The 13671-nt window shown below is 33.2% G+C and overlaps 1 protein-coding gene across 1 annotated transcript; it reads right to left on the bottom strand.

Annotated features, from left to right (window-relative positions):
* Window positions 1-341: 341 nt before the first annotated feature.
* On the bottom strand, window positions 342-662 carry LOC145127216 (uncharacterized). The gene has a single exon (XM_079062447.1). The coding sequence runs from the start codon at window positions 660-662 to the stop codon at window positions 342-344; it is 321 nt and encodes a 106-aa protein (XP_078918573.1).
* Window positions 663-13671: the final 13009 nt, after the last annotated feature.

Here is a 13671-nt window from a genome sequence, read left to right as displayed (position 1 = left end):
AGCTACGGAGAATTGCCTCCGCTGAAAACAGAAGGAGATTTTTTTATCAGACGGATTTAACTTCATGTGATGTATATAAGTAGTCTCATTGAAGAATCTACCGGCTATAATTTGTGTCTCAATGACATGTTTTCCAAGTCTAACTATTTGTAACCTAGTACCATTTCATAGACCTTTGGTTTGGTCAATATTACAAAGCAACATGACCGGAACACCTGTTTTTAGTGTAAATTTATGGTTGGGAATTCCAGATGCCTTAAAAGCATTATGGTACATATACAGAGAGTAAACTGATTCTTCAAAACAATCTGATGACTCTGTCTCACATAAAGAATCTAAAGCTAAGTTTTCCCTTCATCTTTCATCAATCCTAACATGTAGTCATTGATAGCATCGACTTCTTCATTTGTAGGGACCAAAATAGCTTTATCTTGAAAATATGACGGATCATCAAGATGCTTTTCAAAAGATGGATAAATGGTCGATACAATTGAATGAATATGGTCACCTGTAGAGCGAACGATAACGTCTTCTGGAAATTCAACTTCAACTTCACTATCATTAAGACCACCAATATTACCTTCACCAATTTTAAGAATCCATTCAACAAAGGCTTTTGTCTCATCCAAATTATTAGTTAGACAACCAACTTGAAGCCTCATGTTACTGTTAAATGTAAAAATGTACATTCACGCCATCATCTGATGGTGTTTTTAGAGCACTGGATGAATAGGATGCATGCACTAAAGAACAATTGTATATATCTAACACTTAATACAAAATTTAAGAAAAAAATAGTTATACAAATTGAACATTATAGACATTTAAGCATTGAAAATTTAAATATAATACTTATATATGAATTTTGCCATTTGTGATGTCAAATAGTGGTGTGGTTGGGAAGAGATGATGGGTAAAATATTACTAACAGAACTTTTAGGCTTTTTCTTTCTCGAAGCATATGAAATGTCACTCATTTCAATATGTTTGATTTGGTTTGTGCTCTTGGTTATATATATATATATATATATATATATATATATATATATATATATATATATATATATATATATATATATATATATATATATATATATATATATATATATATATATATATATATATATATACTGATATTGATGATTTCTAAAGCTTTAAATAAGGAAGTTGAATATTAGAAGGGTTTAAATTATGTAAAAAATAAATTTTGCATACAATTATGGAAGGAATAAATACATTATACAAAAATACATTTGGAATACATGCATGCACTAAAGAAGAATAATATATATCAAAAAAATAAATACGATATTAAAGGAAAAAGCAACTTATACAAATTAAACATTATAGACATATATGTATTAAAAAAATTAATGATAACAGTTAATATATTAGGAAATTAAAATTGATGTTATATGATTTAAGATGTGGAGGTAAATATAATATAAAAGAAATTAAGAATAATTTACCTTGACTGATTATTTGTGAAAGTGGCGACATTGACGAAATAAATGTGGATTGCACATTCAGGTGTATGATGTTATTTTGTTACCATATGCAAACGATGTATATTTATGCAAATAAAATTTAAATTTTATTTTGACGAATAAAAGAAGGTGAAATAGCATATGTAATAAAAATAAAGTGCTCTCGGAAATGAAATTTGTAAACTTATAAATTTTGAAGACATGTGATAAGATACGCGAAAAACACGTTGACACCATATATGTATCGATTTGTATGTGACAACGTGATACAAGTACCATGTTGCAATGACCAACAATTTATGTCCTATATAATAAAAGTAAAACAATGTAATTTAGTAATCTAAATGACTTAACCGATAATACATTAAACATGTATAGATTTTAAGTAAGCTTGTAGGCATACGACATATGCTATGTACAATAATAATGTACGGAAAATAAATGCTACAAAATCATATCATGAATGAAAGTAAAATAAACATAATATTCATTTACACAAAATAATTCAATAATATGAAATTGTCATAAATAACACAAATAACATCGTTCAAACCAAATAACATCCGAACCAAATTTCAAAACATGTAAAAGAATTGACCAAAAAATCCATAAACCGACAATTAAAAGTGCAACACACAAATGATTAAAAAGAAAAGATAAAATTGCAAAAATGGTCACTGTGGTTTTTTAATTTCTTTGGGTAAGGTCCAAAAAAAGTTTATTAGAAAAAAAGGTCCTTATTTGGTGGTTTTGTTGTGGTTTTAGTCCCTACCTCGTTAAGTTTAACAGTATGACTGTTAACTTTTGGCAAATGACGGATTTATCCCCAGTGACCATTTCTACAGTTTTATCTTTTTACCAAACTACAAAGACCAATTATGCATAATTCTTTTTCATTTTATTAAATTCTTTTTTAACTTCTTTCTTATTGTATTATTTTTTATTAGATTATTATATACTAATAAATATTATTTCTAATATATTATATTTATATATTAATAAATATTACTTTATTTGATTATTAATTTTTTAATTAATTTTTGTTGAATATCTTCTTTATTGGATTAATTCTTTTTTATTGAATTATTATATATTAATGAATATTATTTTTAACATATAATATTTATCTATTAGTAAGTGTTACTTTATTGGATTATTAATTTCATTTAATTAATTTTTATTTTAAAAATTTTTATTGCGTTAATTTTAGTTTTTGTGTTAATTCTTTTTTGGACAACACCACCACTATCACTCAGTCACCACCACCACCATCACTCAGTCATCGTGTTTATTTTAGTTTTTGTGTATTCACATATATTTAAATTTGTTATATATTTCAATAAACTTATGATTTTCACATATATAATTTCCCTAAAAATATTTCTACATGAATTATCAAATCCGAGTACTCGCTACTCGGCAGTCGGCCGAACGAGTACCGAATAATGAGTTCTACAACATTGCCACCACCTGTAGTGGCTATGGTGGTTTGAAAACCCTCGATCTAACATTGCCGCCATTTATAGTGGTATAGATAATGAATGGTCGGCTAGAGGTTGTATGTTTTCTGGGGTTTATTATGCATTGTGTGGGTAGTCGACCGGTGTAGTTTTCATCAAGAATTGTTGACTGTAGGCGATGATCGGCGATTTCCAACGAGAAGATACGACGACGCAAGGTGGTAGAAGGCAACGAATGGAGGAGCGGACCAGGTGTGTTAGGATCGGACCTCCTAGTGGTTGTAGCAGAATATGGTCGACTTAGTGGCAGATATAGAGGATTCTGACAGATTGTGATGAGGTTGTCTTAGGTGGCTATTGGCGACATTGGGTGTAACAAGTTGGTGGGCTTTCATCCGAACAATCGATGAAGGTGATAGACGGTTGTCCCACCGATTTTCGACGATGAGACACACACTTTTGCGTATTCCGACGACTTTGTGGTGGAACCAATAAAATTAAAAAGAAATAATATTATACGTTATAAATTATTAATCCAATGAAATGATATTTATTATATATAAAAATAATAAATTAAAAATAATAATCCAATAAAAAGAATTAACGTAATAAAAAAATTAAAAAAATTTAATAATACAATAAAGTAATATTTATTAATAGAAAAATATTATATGATAAAAAAATATTTATTAATATATAATAATCCAATAAAAAGAATTAATCCAATAAAAAAGAAATTAAAAAAAAATTAAAAAAATTAATAATATAATAAAATAATATTTGTTAAGATATAAATATAATATAATAAAATTAATATATATATATATATATATATATATATATAATCCAATGAAAAAGAATTATCCAATAAAGAAGAAATTAAAAAAAGAATTAATTAAAAAACATAATAATATAATAAAATAGTATTTATTAATATATAAATATAATATATTAAAAATAATATTTATTAATATCTAATAATCCAATAAGAGAGAAATTACAAAAGAATTAATTAAAAGAATTAATGTACAATAATTCAATAAAATGAAAAAAGAAAAATTACTGAAATGGTCCTTGTAGTTTGGTAGAAGAATAGAACTGCAGAAATGGTCCCTAGGGGGTAAATTCGTCATTTTCAAAAACTTAACAGCCAAACTATTAAACTTAACTATGTAGGGACCAAAACCACGATAAAACCACCAAATAGGAACATTTTTTGCTAATAATGTTTTGTTTGTATCTTACCCAAAGAAATTGACAAACCATAGGGAACGTTTTTGCAATTTTGTCAAATGTTGATGGGCGGCTTCATATTACTCCAAGTTTTTCATTTTTGGGATCTTCAAGGTAGCAGAAACAACACCGCCTTTTGAAGAAAACCACTCCAAAGAGTCAGTGGTGGCAACAATCTCAATAGGGCGCTTCCCCGCACTGGATGATGGTGTTAAAGCTTCAAGATCAACAACCTGAAGATTGTCATCATGGACCGAAATAGTATTTTCCTGTACAGAACACATAAAAGGATAAAAGTCGGATCATAATAATTTATAAAAAACATAACATACTTGCATAAATACATGAAAATCAGGAATTAAATTGCAATATATTTTTGACTTTTACATTTTTGTGATATTAAGCCATTGTTGTGATATTAATCCATCATGTTTCTGTTCTTGGAGTAATTGAGGTGTATGAGGTGTATTAGAACAAATGGAATGATATAAATGAAAAGATCAACTCGGAAAAAATGTGAGTAAATTGAACACATGTGAAAAGAAAATAAAAAGGTGCTACTAAACCTGAAGTGACAAAAAGATCTATGATTCTAGGTTTGCTGAAACAAACAAAAATACAAATAAAAGTTAGTTTTTTCATAGATCTTATTTCAAGATCTACTGAAATGAAATAAATACAAAAAAGATTAGTTTCCAGATCTGCTTAAATGAGCTTCAGTTCCCAAGCCAAGAGGTACTCCATAATCTAAGAACTACTAAAATAAATTTGAATCAACAAAATTAAAGAAAAATAGTTTGGAGAATCCGCTGCAAAAAAAAAAAAAAAAAAAAAAAAAAAAAAAAAAAAAACTACTACCAACAGTTATTAAAAAAAATTAATTTTACACAACAAAACAAATGATAGAGGGGCCAAAGACAATGCAAAATCCTCAAATAAGGATCAGAATTGCAATTCAAATATTTTTGGACCAAACCCAAAAAAATTGGTTAAACTCAGGGACAAAAAATATGAAATTATTCTTGATTACCATTTTTTTTGCTCACTTTTACCTGTAATCAGTTGATTTTTTACTCCAAACAACCACAAACTGCTTTCACCACATGATAATTTACGTGATCTTTGAGGAAAATGAAGGATAGTTGTGAAATTAAAGATGCCAATACTTTGTATTTGATCCTTAAACCATTCAACAACTTGTTCTTTTGATAAATCAACGGTTTTGGGTGTGTTCCAATAGCCACGTATGCATATTACATCTTTGATAAATATAAGCTATATCAGTAAACACATTTTAGCATATTCAAGTATTGGAATAAAAGTTAAAGTGTTAGGAATAAATAAATTTCATCAAAAAAATTCAAACATAGTCAAAAGTTCATAAAAGTGAATGAAATGTCCATTTGTTCATGTATGTCAATAAAATTTCACTCAAACATTCAATCAAACACCTTGTATGCATTTTAACAATCATCAACTCCTGTATCCTTCTTATCATTTTCTTATTACAAGGTACAAAACATTTAATCAAATGAAATTTCAATGGCTATTTGAAGCAATTTCATATGATGAGATGTAATTCAATCATTCGTGCAAGCTGTAACTCAATGAATAGACAATTGCATGTTTCTTTTTATGAATAATGAAAGTAGAATTTACGAAGGAAATTAAAGATTAAGCACTTGTCAACATCGAAGATTATAAAGTTTCGAATATTGAACACCCACCAACATGTATCTGGGATAAAGTCGACTAAATAGGAAAGACACATAGACACATAATACTGATTTTATAGTTCACAACCGAAAAAGAAGATATGTAAAAAAAAAAACCTCAACGGCTGTGCTATCTATTGAGGCGTAAATGATGAACCGATGAAGAAGAATAGTAAAAGAATCCCAAGATTATGGTTAAAACCCTTCCAAAGAATCAATCGTTGTAGATGGTGACGAAATTTGTCAAATAATGATAAAGATGTATTTGTAATTCTATACATAAAAAGAGATTGAGAAATTGAATATTAGAAGAGTTTAAATTACGTAAAAATAAATTTTGAATACAATTATGGAGGAAATAAATGTGGTATATAAAAGTAGATCTAGAATAAACTATTTCCTTGTCGCACTCAATTAGAAAATGGAAATGATTAAAACTATTAGAAAACGGAAAAGATTGTTGAGAGCATAAAAAGACACAGTAACCGGATGTAGAGCGTCTCGTGACAGGGCAGCCTGCCCAGTTAGCATCAGCGTTTTTCGTAAGAGTGCGACCTGGGGATGAATAAAGCTGGAGACCATAAGCAGTAGTGCCTTGAATATTGCACAAGATGCGTTTGAGAGCAGTAAATTGAGGTTCCTGAGGATCGTGCATGTATAAACAATTCTGTTGAACAGCATAAGCAATATCAGGACGAATGAAGGTGAGATACTGTAAAGCCCCAACAAGACTACGATATAAAGTGGGATCATCAACGGGAGGACCAGAGCCATCACGCTTAGCAGATAAGTCAGCAGGAGTGGTTTCAGGTTTACAATTAGTCATACAAGCACGATCAAGAATCTCAATGGCATATTTATGTTGAGACAAGAACAGTCCATCAACAGTTCTGGAAGTTGAAACACCCAAAAAATAGTTAATATCCCCAAGGTCTGTCATAGAGAACTCAACACTCAGTAGAGAAATAATCTGAGTCAATAAGTGAGGAGAAGAGTCTGTAAGAATGATATCATCAGCATATAGTAAAAGGTAAGCTATATGTGTGTCATGCCTGTAAATAAATAGAGAGGTGTCGCATTTGCTATGAACAAAACCAATGTATGTAATAAACATGGCAAATCGCTGAACCAGACACGGGGTGCTTGTTTGAGACCATAAAGGGATATCTGAAGCAAGCACACATGATTTGGTCCGTTGGGGTCCCTGAAACCTGGTGGCTAATGCATATAAACTGTCTCTTGCAAATGTGCATGAAGAAAAGCATTTTTCACATCAAGTTGTCTAATAGGCCACGTATGAGTGACCACAATACTCAGAACTATGCGAATAGTTGTCGGCTTAACAACCGTACTAAAAGTCTCATCACAATCAATGTCGGGACGCTGACCATGTCCATTAGCCACTAGACTCGCTTTATATCGAGATAACAACCCATCTGCATTGAGTTTCTTTTTTAAACAGCCAGATACAGTTAATAACATTAGGAGCTGGAGGTCTTGGAACTAAAACCCAAGTCTTATTAGAGATAGGAGCAGTATACTCTTCAGTCATTGCATTGAGCCAGTTGGGATCTTTAAAATCTTGAAGGTAATTTTTAGGGACAGGGGAATATGTATCCATATGAAGATTTAATATGTGCACAGGTTTAAAAATGCCTCGCTTTGCACGAGTGAGCATCGGATGGGATGGTTCAGCGTTAGGAGAAGAGACCGATGGTGGACTTTGAGCAACGGATAATGGGCTGTCGGTCGACATTGGGGTCGACAAAGATGGGTGCGAAGTAGATGGGCTCGCAATAGGCGTCTGTAGAGAGGGCGAATGAGGTGGGCTGAACATATCCGAGTTTGGACCACTTGGATTAACAGGTGGGCCAATGGAAGTGGTAGGTAACGATGAGGCTGTTAAAGGAGGGGAACTTGAGCCAGACAAGGAATCAGAATTGGGAGGTGATGAGAGGGTAGAGTCAGGTTGTAACGCTCGCAAATTCGGGCTAGTCAATTTAGAGAAAATATGCGTCAAAAATGACTTTTTGATAGAAGATTATTTAGAATAAATACTCTTAACTAAGTTATAGTATATTTCACAAGGGTTCCGTACATATAAAGAACACTGATATCCGAGTTATAACGAAGAAGTTATGACCTATTGAAGTTTCACGACAAAACCGGCACGACGCTGTGTGACGTAAAAAGTGAGTTTGTGATAAAATACTTTTTAGCCTTATAGATTTAAACAAAAGTCGTAGCATACGTTAAACCGAGAGCGTGCATAAAAAGAACGTCCAAATCTGACTTCGTATGAGGAATTTATGATTTTTCTAAGATTTCGCATAGCAGTACACAACTCGGAATTCGAATTTTAGATCGACCAATTTTTAGCCGACACAATCTAAATGAGAATCGAAGATCTCGTTAATAGGAGCTCAACGATAAAAAAGACAGACGAAAACGGATGTCAGGTGACAAAGTTATGAATTTTTAACGGACTCTATCCAGGTTCGTTAAAATATAACTTTAAAAATAAAGTCAAAATTAGCCGATGGAGTCTAAACAAAAGTTGTAGAGTACGTTGCCACCTACGCGTGGATATAAAGAACGTCAAAAGCGGAGCTCGTATGCGAAATTTACGAAATTTAGAAGTCGGGAGGGTGTTGTTACGAAGAGGGTCACGTGGCAAAATCTGGACCCTTACTTGCACACCACGACCTCGCATTCGGATCTTAACACATGCCTCTCATATGCGTAACGTACCGAGAACGCGCAGCGTCCCTCCGAGGAACGCCGTGCGTACCGAGGATCAACCCCTTATAAATACCATGCGAGGGCACCTCATTTTCCTCACTCCTTAACCCTTCTCTCTCTCTCTCTAACTTCTCTCTAAACCTATCCCAAGACTTAGTACTTCCCAAGTGCTAAGAGGCGAGTCCCGGAGCGCCAGAAGGATCCGAGAAGAAGAGCTTTCGGCTCGGAAGTTCTTCCCCGGCAGAGCCCGGTTCCTAGCCAAACCCCCTAGTAAGTGAGTTATGCCTACCCTACTTTAAGTATAGCTTATGTTTAAGTTTATTATCGTTATTATGAACTTATAAACAATATATATTATATAATATAGCATACAAAGTTTTATTATAATATCTTTTAACTACTCGTGGTACGAGGAATCTGGTTTGAAGGGCCACATAGGGTTGTTGGATTTTAGAAGTGCTATAATGCCAAAACAGTCTTGCCTCCGGTGTTTCATGTATGGCCCCTGTCTGTACATAGTGGTTGAAAAGTATTGTTTAACACTTATAATACAATATCGCTCGTAAATAGCCGCTATAAATATTATACTAAAATCTAGCGGTAATGATACTAGGTTTCGGCGAAGGAAAATAGAAATTTTAGAAGCGAAGCGTTGCCCGAGTTTGGAATCATCACTTTAACAAGTGAGTGCATAGTTACTTTCATATTACACATAGATACGAATTATTTAAAATAAATTACGTGCTATGTGTGCATATTATCTTTGTTTTTGACATCTATGCTGGATGAACAAAATATACATGTTTTATTTGATTTAAACTGTATATGTATTTTATACATATAAAAAATATTGGGTAAAGATGGGTAGATTAATGATGAGAGATGAAAGATGATATAGATAAACATTGGCAGCTATGGACTTGGTGTCTGATAGATAAACCCTGGCAGCTATGGACTTAGTGCCAAATAGATAAACCCCGACAGCTATAGACTTAGTGTCTTACAAATGAACATTGGCAGCTATGGACTTAGTGTCTTACGAATGAATGTTAGCAGCTATGGATTTAGTGCCCTATAGATGGAAATTGGAAGCTATGGACTTAGTTCCTATCAGATAACATCGGCAACTATGGACTTAGTGTCTGTTAGATAAATCCTGGCAGCGATGGACTTCGTGTCTATTCCTTAGGACAATCCTCAGGAATGAATGAGTGAATGACAGATGATTATTAGGGTAGATCCTTAAGAAATAAATAAGATAATGTGGATGGGTAATTGGGTTAATTGTTTGATGATGAAACATAATAACTTTATTATTGTGGGTTGAAAACCCTATGTACTCACCAGGTTTTCCAACCTGACCCACTCAGTTTATTTGTATCACAGGTGTCGATACGAAGCTACATTACACTGAGAGATTAAAGGAGATGTAAATCACTAGTATAAATGAATGTAAGGTCTGTTTATGCTTATGTTTATGTATTGACGATGATATCCCATAGTTTTTATATAAACAAAATACATTTCTTCGGAACTGCTTTGATAATATATTTATCATGTTTTTTGGGAACAAATTCCGCAATATTATTCTTTAAAATGAATACTCTGATTTTCAAATAAGCATAAATAAAATTTTTAAAATGACCATGAATTTGGGGATGTCACACAGGTTGAAATGAAGTGTCATGAAAGGATGGATAGGCGGGGGCCGGATTTTGTAACAATGGATTATAGGTATCATTTTTTGAAGGAATGAATAAGATGGAGATTTATTCGGAGTCATAGACCTGAATGGAAAAATGGTCTCATCAAAGACCACGTGTCGAGATATGATAATTTTGTTTGTGTCTAAATTGAGACACCGATATCCTTTGTGATTTGATGGATATCCAAGAAATATACACGGAGTTGATCTTGGTGAAAATTTGTGGGTGACATTAATATAAGGATAACAAAGACACCCAAACACTCGTACGTGATCATAAGTAGGTGAATTTTGAAAGTGTTTATAGAACGGGGTGTCATTATCAAGGGTGGTGGAGGGAAGGATGTTGAGAAGGTGAGCCGCCATGTGAAGGGCTTCGGTCCAAAAAGTAGGAGGAAGACGATCATGGAACAGTAAAGAACGAATGATATTATTGAGAGTGCGAAGCATGCGTTCCGATTTTCTATTTTGGGGTGAAGTATACGGGCATGAGAAACGCATGTGAATACCATGTTTAGCAAATAGTTGACAAAGTTTATGGTTGTCATACTCACCACTATTATCGCACTGAAACGATTTAATGTCCGTTTTAAATTGAGTATCGACAAAAGACTGAAAATGGAAAATTTTATCAAAAACATCAGATTAGGCACAAATGGGATAGACCCATACAAAATGAGAATAATCATCCAAAAATATGACATAATACTTGATTCCACTCAAACTTTAAATTAGTGATGTCCAAACATCAGAATGTATCAAATCAAAAGGAAAATGAGAAACAGAAATAGAAGAACTAAAAGGCAATTTAACATGTTTGCCCATTTGACATGCATGACATAAAGGAGAGTTTGTATTAGAAGAACATGAAATAAAGCGATTGTTGACAAGATGCTTGAAGATATGATGATCGGGATGACCTAGACGTTGATGCCAAATCGAAGGAGCTATGGATATGAAAGCGTGAGTAGTTGGAGACGTAACAGGATATAGATCACCAGTGCTGTCACATCGAATGAGGATTTGCTTGGTGCGAAAATCCTTCATAGAAAAACCAAATGAGTCAAATTCAATGGTACAATTATTTTCACGAACAAACCAACGAACATAAATAAGATTTTTGATAATGGAAGGAGTAATTAACACATTGCGAAGGGTCAAAGTACGGTAGGGATTAGGAAGGGGAAACGTGGTGTGACCCATTTTAGTGACTGGGATTAAAGATCCATCACCAACTAACACAGATGACGAAAAATTACTATTCTTATCTAAAGTAGCCTTGAGTATAACTGCATTTGAGTGGAGATAGGATGTGGCACCGGTGTCCATGTACTAATCGGCTTGGCCCAGGTCGTTTAGAGTCATCGTGTTGAAAATTTATGGAAGAGTCGTGGGCTCCAGACTAGGCTGCTGAACCTGGAAAGCTTGATGTTGAGTGGTGTCGTGTATGAGGAGAAGTAAAAAATTGATGCTGTTGTTGGGCTATACGTTGTTGTTAGGCCATGGATTGTTGGTTTGGTTGATTTTTGTGTTCAACACCAAACAAAATAGACTGATTTGAAACCCCACCTGGGTTTGGTAACAAGCCCTGCTGAATAGATCCAACGTTGGGTTGGTGGACTTGAAACAAGCCATACGCCCACGATCCCCCTAGTCCTCGTTGTTGACTATTGCCATAAGAATAGTTTCCACCGCCATTATGAAATCGACCGCCATGTCGACCTCCACCTCTACTGCCCCTATTATATCGACCACCCCTCTTATAGCCTCCTCTACCACCATTATTTTGATTATTTTGAGGATATGTTTGAACTTTTAGAGCATTTGGGGAAGAAGAATTGTCGACATGGGTAAGAGTTGCGTCTTTTTGCTCATCCAAGAGCATCTGTTGTTCTTCAGATATCAATATAGATCTTGCATCCCAAAATGACAGGGGCAAGTGACAGTGTCTGATGCTCGTCGCGATATGGCGGTATTTAGGTGCAGCCCGTTTATCATATATGCGACAAGATTCATATCAGAGACTTTGGCGTCCATATGTTCCAGGCGATCGGCTAGAGACTTAATTTTATTGCAGTAATCAGTGATAGAGGAGGTACCTATAGAAATATTTCGAAGTTCTCTGTCTACTTGGATGACATTGGAGGCTTTGTTGTCACGAAAAACTTTCTCGAGGCTTTCCCATACTTTAAACATTGTTGCCTGTCTTTTAAAAATTATGTTGAGAAGAGAAACAGATAGAGTGCCATACAACCATGATTTAACAATCGAGTCCATACGGAGCCATGTATCCTTGGCAGTTGCTGATTCTTTTTCTTTGTCTTTGTCAGAGGTTTGAGAAGAAGACTGAGTAGGAGGCTTGAGATGATCGTCAACACCGTATCCAGTACAATGGATTTCAAACAACTCTTTCCATATATCATAGTTCATTTGATCCAAATCTAAGACAAAAGGGACAACATGTTTTATATTGATTGTTGAAGAAGGTTTGTCTGATATGTTGGTAGACATCGTGAGAAGAAGATTGAAGAGAGGTTTCGAAGAAAGAGTAAATATCAGAATGAAAGAGGATGATCAGAATGATGGGGACGACGACTAGGGTTATCGAGAATGATCCAAGTTTATAGGAATTGCTCTGATACTATGATATCGTATGAATTTTCCCATGAACAATTTCATTAATAACCCACAATATATACAAGTAACATATGAGAAAAGGGCCAAACAACAAAAGGGCCGGGCTATACAAAATAATATAAATACATAGACTAATAATAATACACTAACAGATTTCAATCCCAAAATATCATATGGATTATGACAGTAAGTCAATAATGTAAGTTACAAAAACAATGTTTGAACAAAAGTTTAGTCAATATGACGTCATCAATTTGATTCAATGGTGGAAAACATAATATTGAAATACAATCAAAGACCCTGATTATTCGATTGATGAATTAATGGTTCTCTTTTAAGAATATTTAGAGATGATTGTTAATGATAAATTTGGAAATAATCTTGAAACCAAACAGCCTATAACTTAACGGTATAGAATTGATGAATATAAATTTTTAGTGTTTAAATATTGTTAGAGACAAAAGAATATACACTTAGAAATAAAATTCTTTAGCATAAAAATGTTGTATATATAAAAAAGCAATAAAATTGGTAATTATTTTAGTGTAAACATAGTCTAAAATGTTTAATTTTTTATAGATATAAAAACGGTAAATATTTTAGTGTAAATAACATGAAAAGTCAAAGATAAGTTAATTTAGTTAAAGGAGGGTGAGCCAAATATAGAGAGAAGTCAACTCCCAACCCATATT

This window comes from Lactuca virosa, chromosome 7 (genome assembly GCF_052849685.1).
Source record: "Lactuca virosa cultivar CGN04683 chromosome 7, Lactuca_virosa_CGN04683_v6, whole genome shotgun sequence".
Lineage (NCBI taxonomy): Eukaryota > Viridiplantae > Streptophyta > Magnoliopsida > Asterales > Asteraceae > Lactuca > Lactuca virosa.
This window is presented reverse-complemented; position numbering and strand designations above follow the sequence as displayed.

Excerpts from the sequence above, each read along its gene's own strand:
- LOC145127216 (XM_079062447.1), bottom strand. The coding sequence starts at position 662 with ATGAGGCTTCAAGTTGGTTGTCTAACTAATAATTTGGATGAGACAAAA.